General features: G+C 51.9%; 1 protein-coding gene and 1 non-coding gene across 2 annotated transcripts in view; one reads left to right on the top strand and one right to left on the bottom strand.

Moving 5' to 3' along the window:
- The window catches only part of PARN (poly(A)-specific ribonuclease), a 41,914-nt gene extending 39,692 nt beyond the window's left edge, over window positions 1-2,222 (top strand). The window contains exons 23-24 of the mRNA XM_015409905.1: window positions 156-334; window positions 1,574-2,222. Of these exons, the coding sequence (XP_015265391.1) occupies window positions 156-334; window positions 1,574-1,626 (232 nt within the window). The 3' untranslated portion in view covers window positions 1,627-2,222. The remainder of the gene's footprint in view (window positions 1-155; window positions 335-1,573) is intronic.
- A 2,621-nt stretch (window positions 2,223-4,843) lies between these two features.
- TRNAT-CGU lies at window positions 4,844-4,915 on the bottom strand. Its single transcript has one exon. It is a non-coding gene; the product is annotated as a tRNA-Thr (tRNA).
- Between the last annotated feature and the right edge of the window lie 10,120 nt (window positions 4,916-15,035).

Below are 15,035 nucleotides of genomic sequence, written 5' to 3'. Positions count from 1 at the left end.
CAAGGTTTTTATATGTTTTTGAAACCGGCACGTGTACTTTTGCCCGTACCCATGGATGTTTTTAACTTTTGGCCCTTTACTAGTTTTCTAAACTTCCGCTGGAGGTGTTTGCTTGTTTGGTTTAGTTTTTCTTCCCCCTCTCTTTGTGGGTGCAGTTTTACAGCTACCAGCACGGTGGGAAAGAGGAGCATGAGTCCTATTCAAGAAGAGAGCGGCTGCGACGAGGCGGAAGAGGCAGCGCTGGATCCCTCCGACTCCTTAGAGGAATCCACGGACGAGAGCAGGAAGAAGGCCAAGAAGTTGAAGAGATCCAAAAGGGAGCCAGACCCAGCAGGTAGGGGTGGCGCGCAGGATCTGCTGCCAAACAATGGGGACCCCCAAGTGGATATAGTCTGCAAAAATATAAACCGCAAGGGTAGACTATCAAAAGATGCACAACTTTCACGAGTAAACAGTAGGCATCAGTGTATTGCAATGCAATAACATTAAATTGAAGAGACAACAGAATTGGTGGTCACAATTCAAAAACACTATTTGCAAATACAAAATACCATTTGATGACAGTGGACAATACCCAACAAGAGACTCTTCTATATTTCCTTTGAATATAATAGTGTCCAAAAGACCTCCAAGTCCACAAAAAAAACCCAGAGGATGTCCCAAAGCACAAATAAACTTCTAACAGTCGAAAACGTCCTTCCCAGGTATGCCAGGCATTTCAAAGCAATCTTCTTCAGTTGTACGGCGGAAAATGGAACTGCAAAATAACAATATAACAACACAACAATGAAATATGAAAAGCCGGAGAGAGATTCAGGATGTATATATTCCAGTGTATCTACATTAAAGGCACCTCATATAGTAACATTTTACACTCGCCCCAATTCCCACAGTAATGTAGGCACAGCTCATTACCTCAAATGGAATCTGTGGACTTTGAGGTTATTTTCTATTTTCTCTTCAATTTATTGTTATTGTATTGCCATAGACTGGTGCCTACTGTTTACTTGTGAAAGTTGTGTATCTTTTGATGATCTACCCTTGCGGTTTATATTTTTGGCCTCTCCTTGGCCTGGAGGAGGAGCAAACTGCTGCTGGGAGAACAGCTCCTGTCATGCTGGAGAGCTTTTCGCCTGTGGCTGAAGCTCCATTAGCCTGGCAGGGCCCGTTGTCCGGCTTTAGGGGAAGTTCTCTTTGCCAGCGGTGGCCTCAGAGATTGGGCTGGTGCAGATTTCACCACGCAGCCTTTTGCTGCGTCGAGGGTGGTTCTGGCAGACGTCTGGCACAGTTCCCCTTCTCGTCTCCAAAAGCTTTGGAGACAGAACAGCCACCATTGGCACCCCCTCCCCAAAATTTCTCTCTAAAAATAGACATGGGGGGTAGGCGTGTAGGTCCCTCCCCTTCCCCATTGTATGTTGACGGAAGGGCAAGGAGAGCGGCCGCTTTGCCAGGCCCGTGGCACGCTCTGGAGTCCTTCCGAACCCCGGTTACCCGCTCACGTGGTTCAGAATGTGGCTCCGTTCTCTTCTTTGATGGCTCTTTAACCTGGTCCCTGTGCTTTGGCTTCCTCTAGGAGACGTCAAGAGTGCTTCCTCCATGGTCTTCGAAGTCCCGGACATGTGGTAGCCGGCTGCTTGTCCCCGCTGCAAAGTGGACTTTGGCTCCAAGCGATCTTGCGGCACGTCCGCCCCCTCGGAAGCCATACTTTGTGTAAATAAAGTGGGGTCTATTTAAAAAAAAGAAAGAAAGGAAAGCAGAAGGATGTCTTTTTGGAAAACCGGTTTAATTTTTTAAACTGTCTCCTCGAACAATCACCGTCTGCCGTCTGTGTGCGCGCGCGTGTACATGTTGGTTTTGTGGATGACGTGAAACCTTTGCTTGTCTTTACGTGCTAGACCTAAAAAGCAAGATGGGCGTTAAGCTCAGATCGCCTCAATACCACGGCATGTAGCCCATGAAGTCTGCAAAAGGAACCTGTCCGTGTTGCAATTCCTCTCTTTTGCTCCCTGCCCGTGGGGAAGGCCGCTTCTCCCGCTGTCGTGCGCGCCGGCCTCCATCACGCCATTCCTCCCTGGCCACCCCTTAACGCTTCCTCTCTTGGTTCCCTCGCAAATGTAACGTGTTCTCTGTAGGTGAACCGCTTCCATCTCCTGCTCCCTACCCTTTTGTGTCTGGGGTGGGGTGGGGGGGTCTACTTTAGAGCACAGACGGAAGCCTATAACATTCACCAGCCTTCCTTCGCTTCAAGGTAAAAGGAAGTCGGCTTTGGTAGATTTCATAAACTCCGTTTCATATTTAACATTTTTGTATCATGGAAACGAGAATGAGAAAAAATGTATTTCCATAAAGTGAAAATTAAAGAATTTTTTTTCTCTTAGGAACCAAGAAGGATTTTTGTTGTTGTTGTTCTGGGTGACGGTCAGTGTTCCCTCTAAGCTGAGTTGGTGTGAGCCAGCTCACAGTTTTTTAGCCTCCGGCCCACACATTTTGTCTCCGCTCAGGGAGGATGGCTCCAGAGCAAACTAAATTATGCAGTAGCCAAATCGCTCGCTCACAACTTTAATGCCAGGAGCTCACGAAATAGAATTTTTGCTCACAGGACTCCACAGCTTAGAGGGAGCATTGGTGACGGTGTTGCCATTTTATGGCTGATGTCACACAAACGTGATAGATGAGTTCTGCCCTGTCGTTCAGGAGAGGACATGAAGGGCCGGGCTTTGTGAGTCACGAGTACGGATTCAGCTTTTCCCCTTTCCCGATCGAGAAAGGGAACTTTGAGTCGAGAACACAGAGAGAGTCGCTATTCCAGTATGTGGTGCTGCGAGCCCTTCTTGGTAACCCTCCTCACAGCCCTGTGAGGTAGCCTTACGCCGGGGGGGGGGGAGGCTGCCAAGCAAAGGCTAGCCAGACTTGCCCCAGGCCAGTCGTTGAACTGCGGGCTTACGGGAGTCTCGAACCCAGCACCTCTTGGCTTGCAGCCTTCGCCCCTGCGGTTGGCTCACGGGGCAGCTCCGAGCTGCATTGGGGTGCCCACTTGTAATCGTCCAGCTCTTTTCTCCACCAAGTTGATTGTCACGACTCTCCAAAAGCGGCGCTGCTGGATGTAACGGGGGAGGCCTTTCCGCGGGCCACCTTTCTCCCCTGACCGCTGCGTGCTTCACAGCAGCTGGCGAGAGAGTGGAAGCCGTAGGAAATAGACATCGCAAGTGGCCGGCAACCTTAAGACTCCTTGCAGAAGAGATTGGATTTATACCCTGCCCTTCACTACCCGAGAGTCTCAGAGCAGCTTACAATCTCTTTTCCCTTCCCTTCCCCGCAACAGATACCCCCTGTGACAGGGGTCATTTCGTAGAAAAAGAGGTGCAGGAGCTCATTTGCATAACTCGTTTGCATATGCCACACCCCCTGACATCACCAGAAGTGTGTCAGAAGGCAACACCCACCGCTCAGGCTCCACTGGACTGTTTTGGATTGGTGGCTAGGTATTGGGGGGGGGGGGAGGAACGCACAGATCTGCCCTCACAGAGGAGGGAGAGCTTGTACCTGAAGGTGTGCTGGGGGGTTAGCTGTGGATTTCCTGCATTGTGTGTGGGGGTGGACTAGATGGCCCTTGGGTTCCCTCCCCGCTCTGTGTTCCGCTGCGTGAAGAACCCCAAAAACAAGGACCCTGCATGGGGGGGGGCAGCGTTTCCTAAAGGCAGAAGGCGACGGCGGGGAGGGGCGCCGTTTGTGACTTTCGAGTTTTTTCTTCCCCGGACGGCTCCGTGAATGCAACAGCCAGAGACGCTCCAAGGCCCCATCCAAGCACGCGAACGTCCGTTGCAAACCCAGGTTTAGGGAGGAGCGCCTCTGCAAAGTGCCTGATGGGTGTCACGTCTGAACGGGCAGCCCCGTTGGTAACACGCTCGCCGCGCGGCAAGAAAAAACAGCCGGTACAAGAAAGGAGAACTACAGACAAGAGAAACTCTAACCGTAGGAAAATAACCAATTCGCACTAAACAAACCTTCTTTTAAATAAACCAATTGACTAAGTACATAAATATCAAATAGTGGAAACACCACCTCTGTGTCCATTTAACAAAATCATTTACATGGTGCAAGGCTACTCATTAACAAATCCCTTTAAATCGCGAATAAAGGTGCTTGAAAGCCAGTCGAATCCGACTCTAGGGGTGCGGTGCTCATCTCAGTTTCCAAGCCTAAGAGCCAGCGCTGTCCGAAGATGTTTCCGTGGTCATGTGGCCGGCATGACTAGACGCCGAGGCGCACCTTCCCCCCGCTTCGGTCCCTATTTCTCTCCTTACAATTTCTTGCTTTCGAACCGCTAGGTTGGAAGGATGTAACGGGGGAGCTCACTCCGTCACTCGGGTCTCGAACTGCCGACCTCCCGGTCTGCAGCTTCAGCCTCTTAACCATTCTTGCAAACATATAGAAAAGCCAATCAATACTAAACAACAGCGAGCCAGTAAAGCGAAGAAGTATCCCTTTTCAAGCATTACATTCATTAAAACAATTTATTACAATTGTATTAAAAAGGAAGAGTTGTTCACAGAGCTGATTCGTTTATTTTTCGACGGTCAGGATTTCGTCTTGCAAAGCGAAAAGAGCCACGAGGAGGCGCCCAAACGGAACGCACGAGGGGAGATCAGCTCGATCGCCAGCTGGGCGTGATTTGGACTCTGGATCCGGATTCTGCCGCCCCGTGGGAACGCGGCGCAGAAGCGAAGCGCGCTTGCAGCCCCCCCTCCCTTTCCAGGCTCCGAATTGCCCTAAAAATGAGCCCTTCTTTCCAGTCTCCACCGCCGAGGCGGACGGAGCGGGCTCCGGAGCGTCTCCCTTAGTGAGGCACGGACGGGGTTCGAACCCGTGATCTTCGGTTTACGAGACCGACGCCTTACCACTTGGCCACCGCGCCTGCGTTAAAAACGTCGCCTTGCTCCCATCTAGGCTGGCGCCGCTCCCGAGGCGACGGCGCGCGCCCCCGAGAGCGCCTGCGCAGACCAGGCCCCGTCCCTCGCCGGCTCCTTCTCTCCCTCCTCCCCTTCGCAAGGCCTGGGGCAGGGCCGCGTGTGCGCACGCGCAGGGGTGGGGCGGAGGAAGGGTTCCTTGGCCACCCTCCCCAAATCGCGCATGCGCTTGTGCTCTCGCGAATCGCTCCGGGGCGAATGCAGGGAAATTGCGAGCGTGGGGAAATTGGGGGGGGGGGGGGGGGTCTGCACCTTTTCCACTTTGGCTACCTCCGCCCCCGCCCCCCCGGCGACAAGAGCAATTGGATTCTCCCCAGCACTTCAAAAGTGCAAGTTTCCACTTAGGGATTGGCCCCTCTGCGTTGAGAAAATGCCTCTAGATGTTGGGGTGGAGTTCAGGGATGGCTCCCGTCTCTAGTTCCAGCTCCTGCCAACCTAGCCGTTCGAAAGCAAGAAATTGCAAGTAGATCAGTAGGGACCACTTTGGTGGGAAGGTAGCAGCGTTCCGTGCGCCTTGGTGTTTAGTCATGCCGGCCACATGACCACGGAAACGTCTTCGGACAGCGCTGGCTCTTCGGCTTTGAAACGGAGACGAGCACCGCAACCCTAGAGTCGGACTCGACTGGCTTTCGAGCAAGGGAGACCTTTGCCTTTAGGAGTGGGAGGGGCCTCATTGGTATAGAATGCCATCCATTCCACACTCCAAAGCAGCCACTTTCTCCAAGGGAACTGACCTTGGTCAGTCTGGAGATCAGTTATAATAGCGAGAGAGACCTCCAGGGGCCACCTGGAGGTTGACAGCCTAGGTTTCCTGGACAGGCAGCGCAGACGTTTCCTCCCCTTTGGCAGAGGCTTGACGGGAAGCTGTTTGCCTGGCAAGGCTGCTGGCCTCCGTGCAGGGTTGCCAGGTCTGGGTTCAAAAATACCTGGAGAGTTTGGGGGGGTGGAGCCTGGAGAGGGTGGGGCTTGGGGAGGGGAGGGGCCTCAGCATGGTCCAAGGCCACAGACTCCACCCTTCTAAGCAGACATTTTGGGGAGCTGATCTCTGTCAGCTGGAGGTCAGTTGTAAAAGCGGGAGATCCCCAGGCCCCACCTGGAGGCTGGCGACCCTACCACCATGCCACAGGAAGGGTCCACTGCCCGTTTGCCCATGCATTGAGCCTCTTTTCGGGGGACAGGGCGTTTTTCTCCAGGCCAGTTGGTAAGCCTGTTTCCTGAGGGTTAAAGGATGCAGCACGCCTCGCCCCACCCTGCTCCCATCGTCAAGGAAAATTGTAGGGGGGGAATCCCCCGGAGGGCCGAGGAGCCAAAATCCCTCCTGCTTTCACCCCCGACCAACAGGCCTCAGACAGGCACCAGTCCCTGAGAGCCAGTGTGGTGTAGTGCGAACTCTAATCTGAGAGAACCAGATTTGATTCCCCGCTCCTCTATATGCAGCCAGCTGGGTGACCTTGGGTCAGTCACAAGTTCTCTTGGAGCCGTTCTCTCAAGGTCAGTCCTCGAAAGAGCTCGCCCGGCCCCACCGACCTCCCAGGGTGTCTGTTGTGGGGAGGGGGAAGGGAAAGGAGTTTGTCAGCCGCTCTGAGACTCCGAGGGAAGGGCGGGGTATAAATCCAATCTCTCCTCCTTCTCTTCATCATTTTGTTGGCCGCCAGCAATCTGGCATTATCACATCTTTGGGGACTGACAAAAAGGGGCCCCGCCAGTGCCACGGTCAGAGACCCAGGTTCATACAGCCCTTTGCCCCACGAGCTCATGTGTAGCCTCCGACCGGTTCCTGTTAGAAGAAGAAGAGAAGAGATTGGATTTACACCCCGCCCTTCACTTGGAGTCTCAAAGCAGTTTACAAACTCCTTTCCCTTCCCCTCCCCACAACAGACACCCCCTGTGAGGTGGGTGGGGCTGAGAGAGCTCTTGACAGAAACTGCTCTTTTCCAAGGACAGCTGTGCCAGAACTTGTGACTGACCCAAGGTCACATCAGCAGGTGTAAGTGGAGGAGTGGGGAATCAAACCTGGTTCTCCCAACTTAGAGTCCGCGCACTTAACCACTACACCAAACTGGCTCCCCCACCAAACTACTCTGCTTTACCTACCTCACAGGATTGTTGTTGCAAGGATAAAAACTGAGGGTTAGGGTTAGGCTCCCACTGGGAAGAAAAGCAGGGTATAAATTGATGGATTAATCTTAAAAAAAAAAGCCACAGCTCTGTTGCAGAGCCTGCAACTGGCAGAAGGCCAGTTGTGTTTGCAAGGAGATGGGAAAGGAGGGGCTGGCCCTGGCCTTTGGTAAACATTTCGGTTTAAGGCTTGCGAAAGGCTTTGCAGAAGAAGCAGCCCAGGATTTATCGTTTCCAGGCAAAGCCTTTAATAGTCCCCATCCCCCCCCCCTTTAAATTAGGAAGTATCCCATGTAATGCAGGCTGCGGGCTTTCCAGATCTCTGTCACAAGACGGCAGGAGCGGGCTCACTTCTGAACCGGCTGCGGAGTCCTGGATCGGCGGGCGAAGCACGCCACCTCGGGGGTGCGGTACCCGTTCATCTCCAGGATCCACTTGGGAAGGGACCAGCAGACCGTCTTCAGCTCGGTGCCGCTTTCGTCGGAAGGCATGCACACGTAGCAGAAAGACCGGCGAGGCCTTCCTGGGGACCGGGGGGCGGAGGGGGCCTGCCGCGGAGCCTGCGACGCCCTCCCTTTCCTCCGGGGCTCAACCGTGAGTTCCAGGCCGATCCCTTGCCGCATCTGAAGTGAGGCTCGCATCCGCTTCTTCAGGTGCAGGTTCAGCTTCTCTTTCTTCACCTCCAGCTCCAAGTAGATGCTGGTCCTGACGATGGAGGCCTCCGCACGGAACTTCATGGCCTTCCTGCTCGCAGCGCTTTTGGGGTCCGGCTGGCCAAAGGAAGGAAGAAGAGGAGCCCGCCGGCCGGGTTCTGGCTCCGGTGGCTTTTCCTGGTGGCTTTTCTCAAGCCCTTCCACAAGCGGCGGCTCTTCCGGGGGCCTGGGGGTATCTACTGGGACCAGGTGAGCGACCAGTTGAGTCAAAGGACCTCCTTGGAACGGCGCTTCTGGTAATTCTTCCGCACTGCATGGCGGGGAAGGGGATGACGCGGAAGAGTCCAGCAGCTGGGGGAGCGGAGGTCTTTGGCTCAAGCCCAGGTGCGAGATTTGCATCCTGAGGATTTGCATCCCGAGAATCTGCCTCCAGACGCTGACCAAAAGTTGAGCCATCCGCTGCCTGGACTCTTCTTCAGACGCCCTGCGCCGGGGAGAAATGGAGGTCACCACGGTGGCCGTCACCCTCGTATACACGACTGAAAAGTTCCCAGTGTAGGCAAGGCCCTTACGTCTGATGTTTAGGTCGAGGATGCAGACGTTCTCCTGGGCGAGGAAGGGCAGCAAAGGATGCTTGGCCTTCAGGATCTTGTTGCCGGATCGGATCACCTTGGGAAGAGGCTTTCTGGAAAGGCCACGAAACAGCCGGAAGGAATTCCCAACCCTTTCCGGAAAGGCTCCCATTTTGATTTCTAGCATCTTCACGGCCGTGTGGAAAGCCAGCCGACGGATATCTTCTGGCTTCCAAGAGCTGAGAGCAGAGGTCTCTTTGAGCTCCAGAGCGTGCTCTGAAGCGTAGATGCCCACAATCCCGTGTGGGGAGATGCGGAGTGCCAGACTCACGCGCCTCCGTGACGTCAGCGTGAGGGTTTCTGTTGGCGTTCGGCTGTCGCTCGCTGGCTTGTCTCGGCAGAGCGACTGGAACACGGCCACGGATTGGGCGACCACGCTGGGCATCCCACACTTCCACTGCACCATTTTCTTCTTGACGTGAAATTCAAGGAGGTCCCTGGTGTCTTTGTCCACTTTCTCCATGAGTGAAGGGGCTCGCGTGAACTCATCCAGAGACGAGGCGCGGGAAAAGATGACATTCAGTCCGGACCAGTCTCTGCTCGGAGGAGAGCTCTTTGGGACGGCTCTCTCAAAGGGGCCCGGGGGTCCGCACAGAGACGCGAGAAGCTTGCCCTTCCTCGTCTTGTCGGTGTGCTGGAGAGACGTGAGCTCCATCAAGGAAAATATTGCGGGCTTGCTCTTCCTCAGGTCATCGGTGAGGATCAGCTTGAGAGGAGGAGGCCGGGCCTTGGGCACAGGAACGGCTCCCATCCGTACCTGAAGGGACCTCTCCACCAGAAGGATGCGGCCTTTATAAGCTGAGCTCTGGATGATCGTCAACCTCGAGAAGGACGTCTGAGTTTGGATTTCTCTCGGTTGCGGGGAAAGAGAGACACTTTCTGTTTGTGAACACTTCTCCAGAGGCAACAGAGAACCCGGTGGGGGTGGCGGTTTCTCTTTGGCCTCCGAGCCAAGGGCTTCCTCCTCCTCCTCCTCGGTCACGCTGGGGTCAGGCGGTGTGGAGGAAGAGGCAGAACGTTTGCTCCCTGCTGACCCACTGGACTGGGGTCTGGGTCCACGGATCCCGGCGACGATGGTCTCCAGGGAGCGTTTTGCAGAAGACGAGTCTCCAGAGGCGCAAAGGAAGTCCAGTTTTCTTAAACGAGAGAGGCACAAAGGGAAGGAAGAAGAGGAGGAGGAGGAGGAGGAAGGGGAGGGGGAGGAAGACAGGTCTTGGGGACTGTGTTGGGTACTTGACGAGGAAGATCTACTTCTTTTATACTCTGAATATAAAACCTCTCTCCGGCGCCTCTTTCCTGACTCTTCGAATGTCACAAAAGAATGCCTGGGCCTCTCTGAAGCTTGATCATAACTGCAGGAAATAAATACATTTTAAAAACCTTCTTACACAGCTAGTATATGGGGGGGCGGGACTTTGGGGGGGGGAAGCAACCCTCAACTGGCTGGCTGCCATTATTTCCCCAGGAGGGGTATCGCTGCCTACCTGTAGAAACCTGACGTGGACGGACGCCCCGAAAGACAGCAAGAGCCTATGAAAGGAACAGATAACTCAGTCGGCTGATGCATTCTTTTTCCTTTTTCGTTTTAAAATCACTGTTTATTGATATTTCAAAAATAATACTGTCGAGGATGGGCGTCAATGTGGCCAAGTGCAAAGGGATGCACATTGGGGCCAAAAATCCTAACTATAAATACACGCTGATGGGATCCGAACTGGAAGACTGACCAAGAGAGAGATCTTGGAGTCGTAGTAGATAACTCACTGAAAATGTCGAGACAGTGTGCAACTGCAATAAAAAAAGCCAATGCTGTGCTGGGGATTATTAGGAAGGGAACTGAAAACAAATCAGTCAGTATCATAATGCCCCTGTATAAATCAATGGTGCAACCTCATTTGGACTGCTGTGTACAGTTCTGGTCACCACACCTCAAAAAGGATATGATAGCGTTAGAAAAAGTGCAGAAAATGGGAAACTGGAATGATAAAAGGGTTGGAACACTTTCGCTATGAAGAAAGGTTGAGGCGCTTGGGGCTCTTTAGCTTGGAGAAACGATGGCTGAGGGGTGACATGATCGAGGTTTATAAGATTATGCAAGGGATAGAGCAGGTAGAGAAAGAAGTACTTTTCTCACAATACCAAACTCGTGGGCACTCAACGAAGCTGCTGAGCAGTCAGGTTAGAATGGATAAAAGGAAGTCCTTCTTCACCCAAAGGGTGATTAACACGTGGAGTTCACTGCCACAGGAGGTGGTGGCAGCCACAAGCATAGATGGCTTCAAGAGGGAAGTCCATCGGTGGCTATTAGCCACAAGGTATAGATATGGACTCTCTGTCTGGGGCAAGGGATGCTCTGTCTTCTTGGTGCTTTGGGGGGGGGGGCGCGACAGTGGGAGGGCTTCCAGTGTCCTCCTGGCCCCACTGCTGGACCTCCTGAGGGCACCTGGTATTTCTGGCCACTGTGTGACACAGAGTGTTGGACTGGATGGGCCACTGGCCTGATCCAACATTGGCGTCTCTTATGTTCTTAATACAAGTAGGAGTTGTGAAGATTTGCAGACGAGTGTTTGCTGATGCATTCGGATGTCTTTACCTTACTTGTCTGTCTTTCTCATGGGGACTCAGGGTGGGTTACACAAAGTGAGTCAGGACACTGAACAAGAGTCCAGGAGCACCTTCAAGAAGAACAACATTTGTGGCAGGGGAGGAGCTTTCGTGAGTCACGGCTCGCTTCTTCAGATACAGCAGCTGCAGTTGCAGTTGATACGATTTCTGCTGTATCTGAAGAAGTGAGCCGTGCCACAAACTTTGTTAGTCTTGAAGGTGCTCCTGGACTCTCTGTCTCTTTTCTGCTGCTACAGACAGACTAACACGGCCACCCATCTTGATCTATCAACAAAAACGGGACATTCAATAACCAGTGCGTCAGGATTTTAGAAGTCTGGAGCCACCACACGGAACAAAAGCATAAGTATCCACAAGACAAATTAGACAGTACAGAAATTAAGTAACAGGATCCTATAAACAATAAGCTATACCTATCAGAATAGACCACCGTTATTCACCTTGTTCCATACAGTCACCATCCTATCCACACTCCTTAAATATGGCACACCCATCTACTTATAGAACTTCCACTGACAGAATATGCAGGTTAACAGGGGTCATTTCCTGCGGGAGCGTGCAGGAGCGGAGCTCTGGCAGTAAAGAGCCCAGGGGGCGGGCACATGCAACAAGCCCCACCCCCTGCTCCCAGCAGCCCTCAGTCAGAGCAAGACGCAGCCAAATAAGTTGCAGAGCTCCCCCCCGGCCCCCCGGCCCAAAACAGTCCAGTGGCACATTTAGGACCATTTAGAACTGCAGGTTCCCCACCCATAGCTAGCAATCCGAAACAGTCCAGTGGTGCCTGAGCGGTGGGTGTTGTCTTCTGACACACTTCCGGTGATGTCAGGGGGTGTGGCATATGCAAATAAGCTATGCTAATGAGTTATGCTAATTAGCTCCTGCACCTCTTTTTCTACGAAAGGACCCCTGGGCACACCCATCTACTTATAGAACTTCCACTGACGGTATAAGAAGGTGTGATTCACGTACAGGGCCATCGACCCCCCACCCACCCCCAACATGATTACGATAGTGCTTGGGTGATTCCACAAATAATGTGGCCCTAGTTAGGTATAAACAGTTGTGTAAACCGCTCAGAGACCCTTCGGGGTCAGGGCAGTATAGAAGTCGAAAATTAAATAAAAATAAATAAATAAATAAATAAAAATAACCTGACAGAAAAGCACAGGTTGGAAGAAACGTACATCTTCTGTGAGGAATCTCTAGGTCCATTTCGCTTGACGTTTCAGTCTCCTGTGGGAAGATTTAAATAGATCTGTAAGGGAAAATAGATCTTTCTGTCGGCCACCTTTCTCACATAGGCCCCAGGCGGACTGTGCAGGCTGAAAAGCAATTCAATTGGATTGCAAAAAGACCTCCAATAAACAGTGGGGTAGGTCTGGAATTGCATATCCCGGAAGCACAGTGGAAACAAAAACTGGTCTAAAGCGCGATAAGGGGGTTACAAAGTCCGAGATGGAGTGGAGATGACAGTACAATAGACTAATTTACTATCTTTTATAGGAGCTGAACACATTTAGGGTCCAGTCAGGCACCTTTAAGACCAACAAAGGTTTATTCAAGGTATGCGCTTTCCTGTGCAAGGCGCGCTTCTTCAGATACATTGGAATGGGAGGTAAGGCTCAGACTTCTAGACAGCGGCTGAACAGCGAATTAGCATGTAACACGATGAAGATGCTTTAAGATATGCAAAGACAAAACTAAATAACAAGCTAAGGTTCTAAGGTCAACAGTGGTTTTGATTTAATTAAGGGGGGGGGGGGAAGAACAGTAAAGCAATAAACATGTCAAAAGAGGGTATAAATGTGTAAAGGCATCTTTTCTAATTGTGGGAAGTAAACTGAGATTCCCCATTTGTCTCCTCTCAGGCGTGGAGGTAACTTAGCATTTTTTCCCCTTTCTTTTTTGAGATGGGTGCAGTGGTATGTCAGCAAAACATTCCAATATTCCTTGCATTACCTTCAGTATTTTAATATACTATTCTGAAAAAGAAATACACTGAAATACAGAGGATGTACAGTCCCTCTGTATGAGAATACATATGTGAAGACTGAATGAGTTACCATACGTAATGAGACAAGAAACTGAAAACCCTGTTGAGTCCCGGGGAGGTTTTTGTTCCAAGGGTTGGAATAACTTGTTATTCAGCAATCTCCCTTTCCATTCTGTTCCTGAAGTTCCTTTGTAATACGACAGCTACTTTGAGGTCATTCATTGAATGTCCTGGAAGGCCAACTTTATAGAAGTTGCTATTTCATATGTGCCTTGACGTGGATTACCCAGGCTAGAAGAAGAAGAAGAGATTGGATTTATGCCCCATGGCCCTTCACTACCCAAAGGTGTCTCAGAGCAGTTTACAAACTCCTTTCCCTTCCCCTCCCCACTGCAGACACCCTGGGAGGTCGGTGGGGCTGAGAGAGCTCTGACACAAACGGCTCTTTTCCAAGGACAGCTGTGCCAGAGCTTGAGACTGACCCAAGGTCACATCAGCAGGTGGACGTGGAGGAGTGGGGAATCAAACCCGGTTCTCCCAGAGTAGAATCCGCACACTTAACCACTACACCAAACTGGCTCTCCCAATCTTGTGAGTTCTCAGAAGCTGCACAGAGAGGGGCAATGGCAAACTACGTCTGTTCCTCTCTTTCCCCCAGGCTAGCCCAATTGTCAGATCTTGGAACCTAAGCAGGGTCATCTAAGGTTAGTAATCGGATGGGAGACCAGGGTTGCTATGTATGGGCTATGTCAAAACACCTCTCAGTGTCTTTTGCCTTGAAAACATTGGACAGCCAGTTTGGTTCAGCGGTGCGGACTCTAATCTGGGAGAACTGGCTTTGATTCTCCACTCCTCCTCCACATGCAGCTGCTGGTGTGACCTTGGGTCAGTCAGAATTTCTCTTAGAGCTGTTCTCTCAAGGGCAATCCTTGAAAGAGCTCTCAGCCCCATCGACCTCACAGGGTGTCTGTTGTGGGAAAGGGAAGGGAAAAGAGATTGTAAGCCGCTCTGAGACTCCTTTGGGTAGTGAAGGGTGGGGTATAAATCCAATCTCCTCCTCCTCCTCCCATAAATTGCTGGCAACTCACCAGCCCTTTCCACAATTTGGGGCTACAAAACCCCAGACACCTGTACCTTCACTCATCTGGCATGGGATGGTCCATTTGAGGTCCACCGTTCTCACTGGGACACAAGGCGGATTACACAGTAGAAATCAATGCAAATGAGAGGTAAAGGTAAAGGTTTCCTTTGCTCGAAAGCCAGTCGAATCCGACTCTAGGGGGTGGTGCTCATCTCCGTTTCCAAGCCGAAGAGCCAGCGCTGTCCGAAGACTTTTCCGTGGTCATGTGGCCAGCATGACTAAACGCCGAGGTGCACGGAACGCTGTTACCTTCCCACCGAAGCGGTACCTATTTATCTACCTGCAATGTCTCGCTTTCGGACTGCTAGGTTGGCAGCAGCCAGGGTCAGAGACGGGCGCTCACTCCATCACGTGGCACTCGGGTCTCAAATTGCTGAACTACCGACCTTCTGGTCTGCAGCTCAGCGTCTTAACCTCTGAGCCACCGAATATAAATCAATGCAAATGAAAGGACAAGACCTCTAATAAGCAATGTGATAGCCCCAGGATTACAGCCATCTGAAAGAAAGCACAAACAACTAGAGCGTAGAGGCCAAGGCCTTCCCCTGATGTTGCCTCCTCGCACCCGGATCCAGAGGCTTACTGCGTCTGTAAATGGGGGCTCCCTTCAGTCCCCACCGCTAGCAGTCCCCCTTTAAAAGGATCTACATTTGTGATATAAGTAGTGTGGAGATGAGTTGTAATCCCAGGAGGTCTCCAGCCCAGTGTTCCCTCCAAACTGAGTCAGTGTGAGCTAGCTCACAGTTTTTTAGCCTCCGGCTCACACATATTTTGTCTTCGCTCAGGAAGGAGGGCTTCAGAGCAGACTAATTTATGCAGGAGCCAAATTGTTCGCTCACAACTTGAATGCCCGAGCTCACAAAGTAGAATTTTGGCTCACAGGATTGCACAGCTCGGGGGGGGGGG

The sequence above is a fragment of the Gekko japonicus genome, unplaced genomic scaffold (assembly GCF_001447785.1).
Source record: "Gekko japonicus isolate JY-2015 unplaced genomic scaffold, Gekko_japonicus_V1.1 scaffold78, whole genome shotgun sequence".
NCBI lineage: Eukaryota > Metazoa > Chordata > Lepidosauria > Squamata > Gekkonidae > Gekko > Gekko japonicus.
The sequence above is the reverse complement of the archived record's forward strand: the minus strand, read 5'-3'. Positions and strand labels throughout refer to the sequence as shown.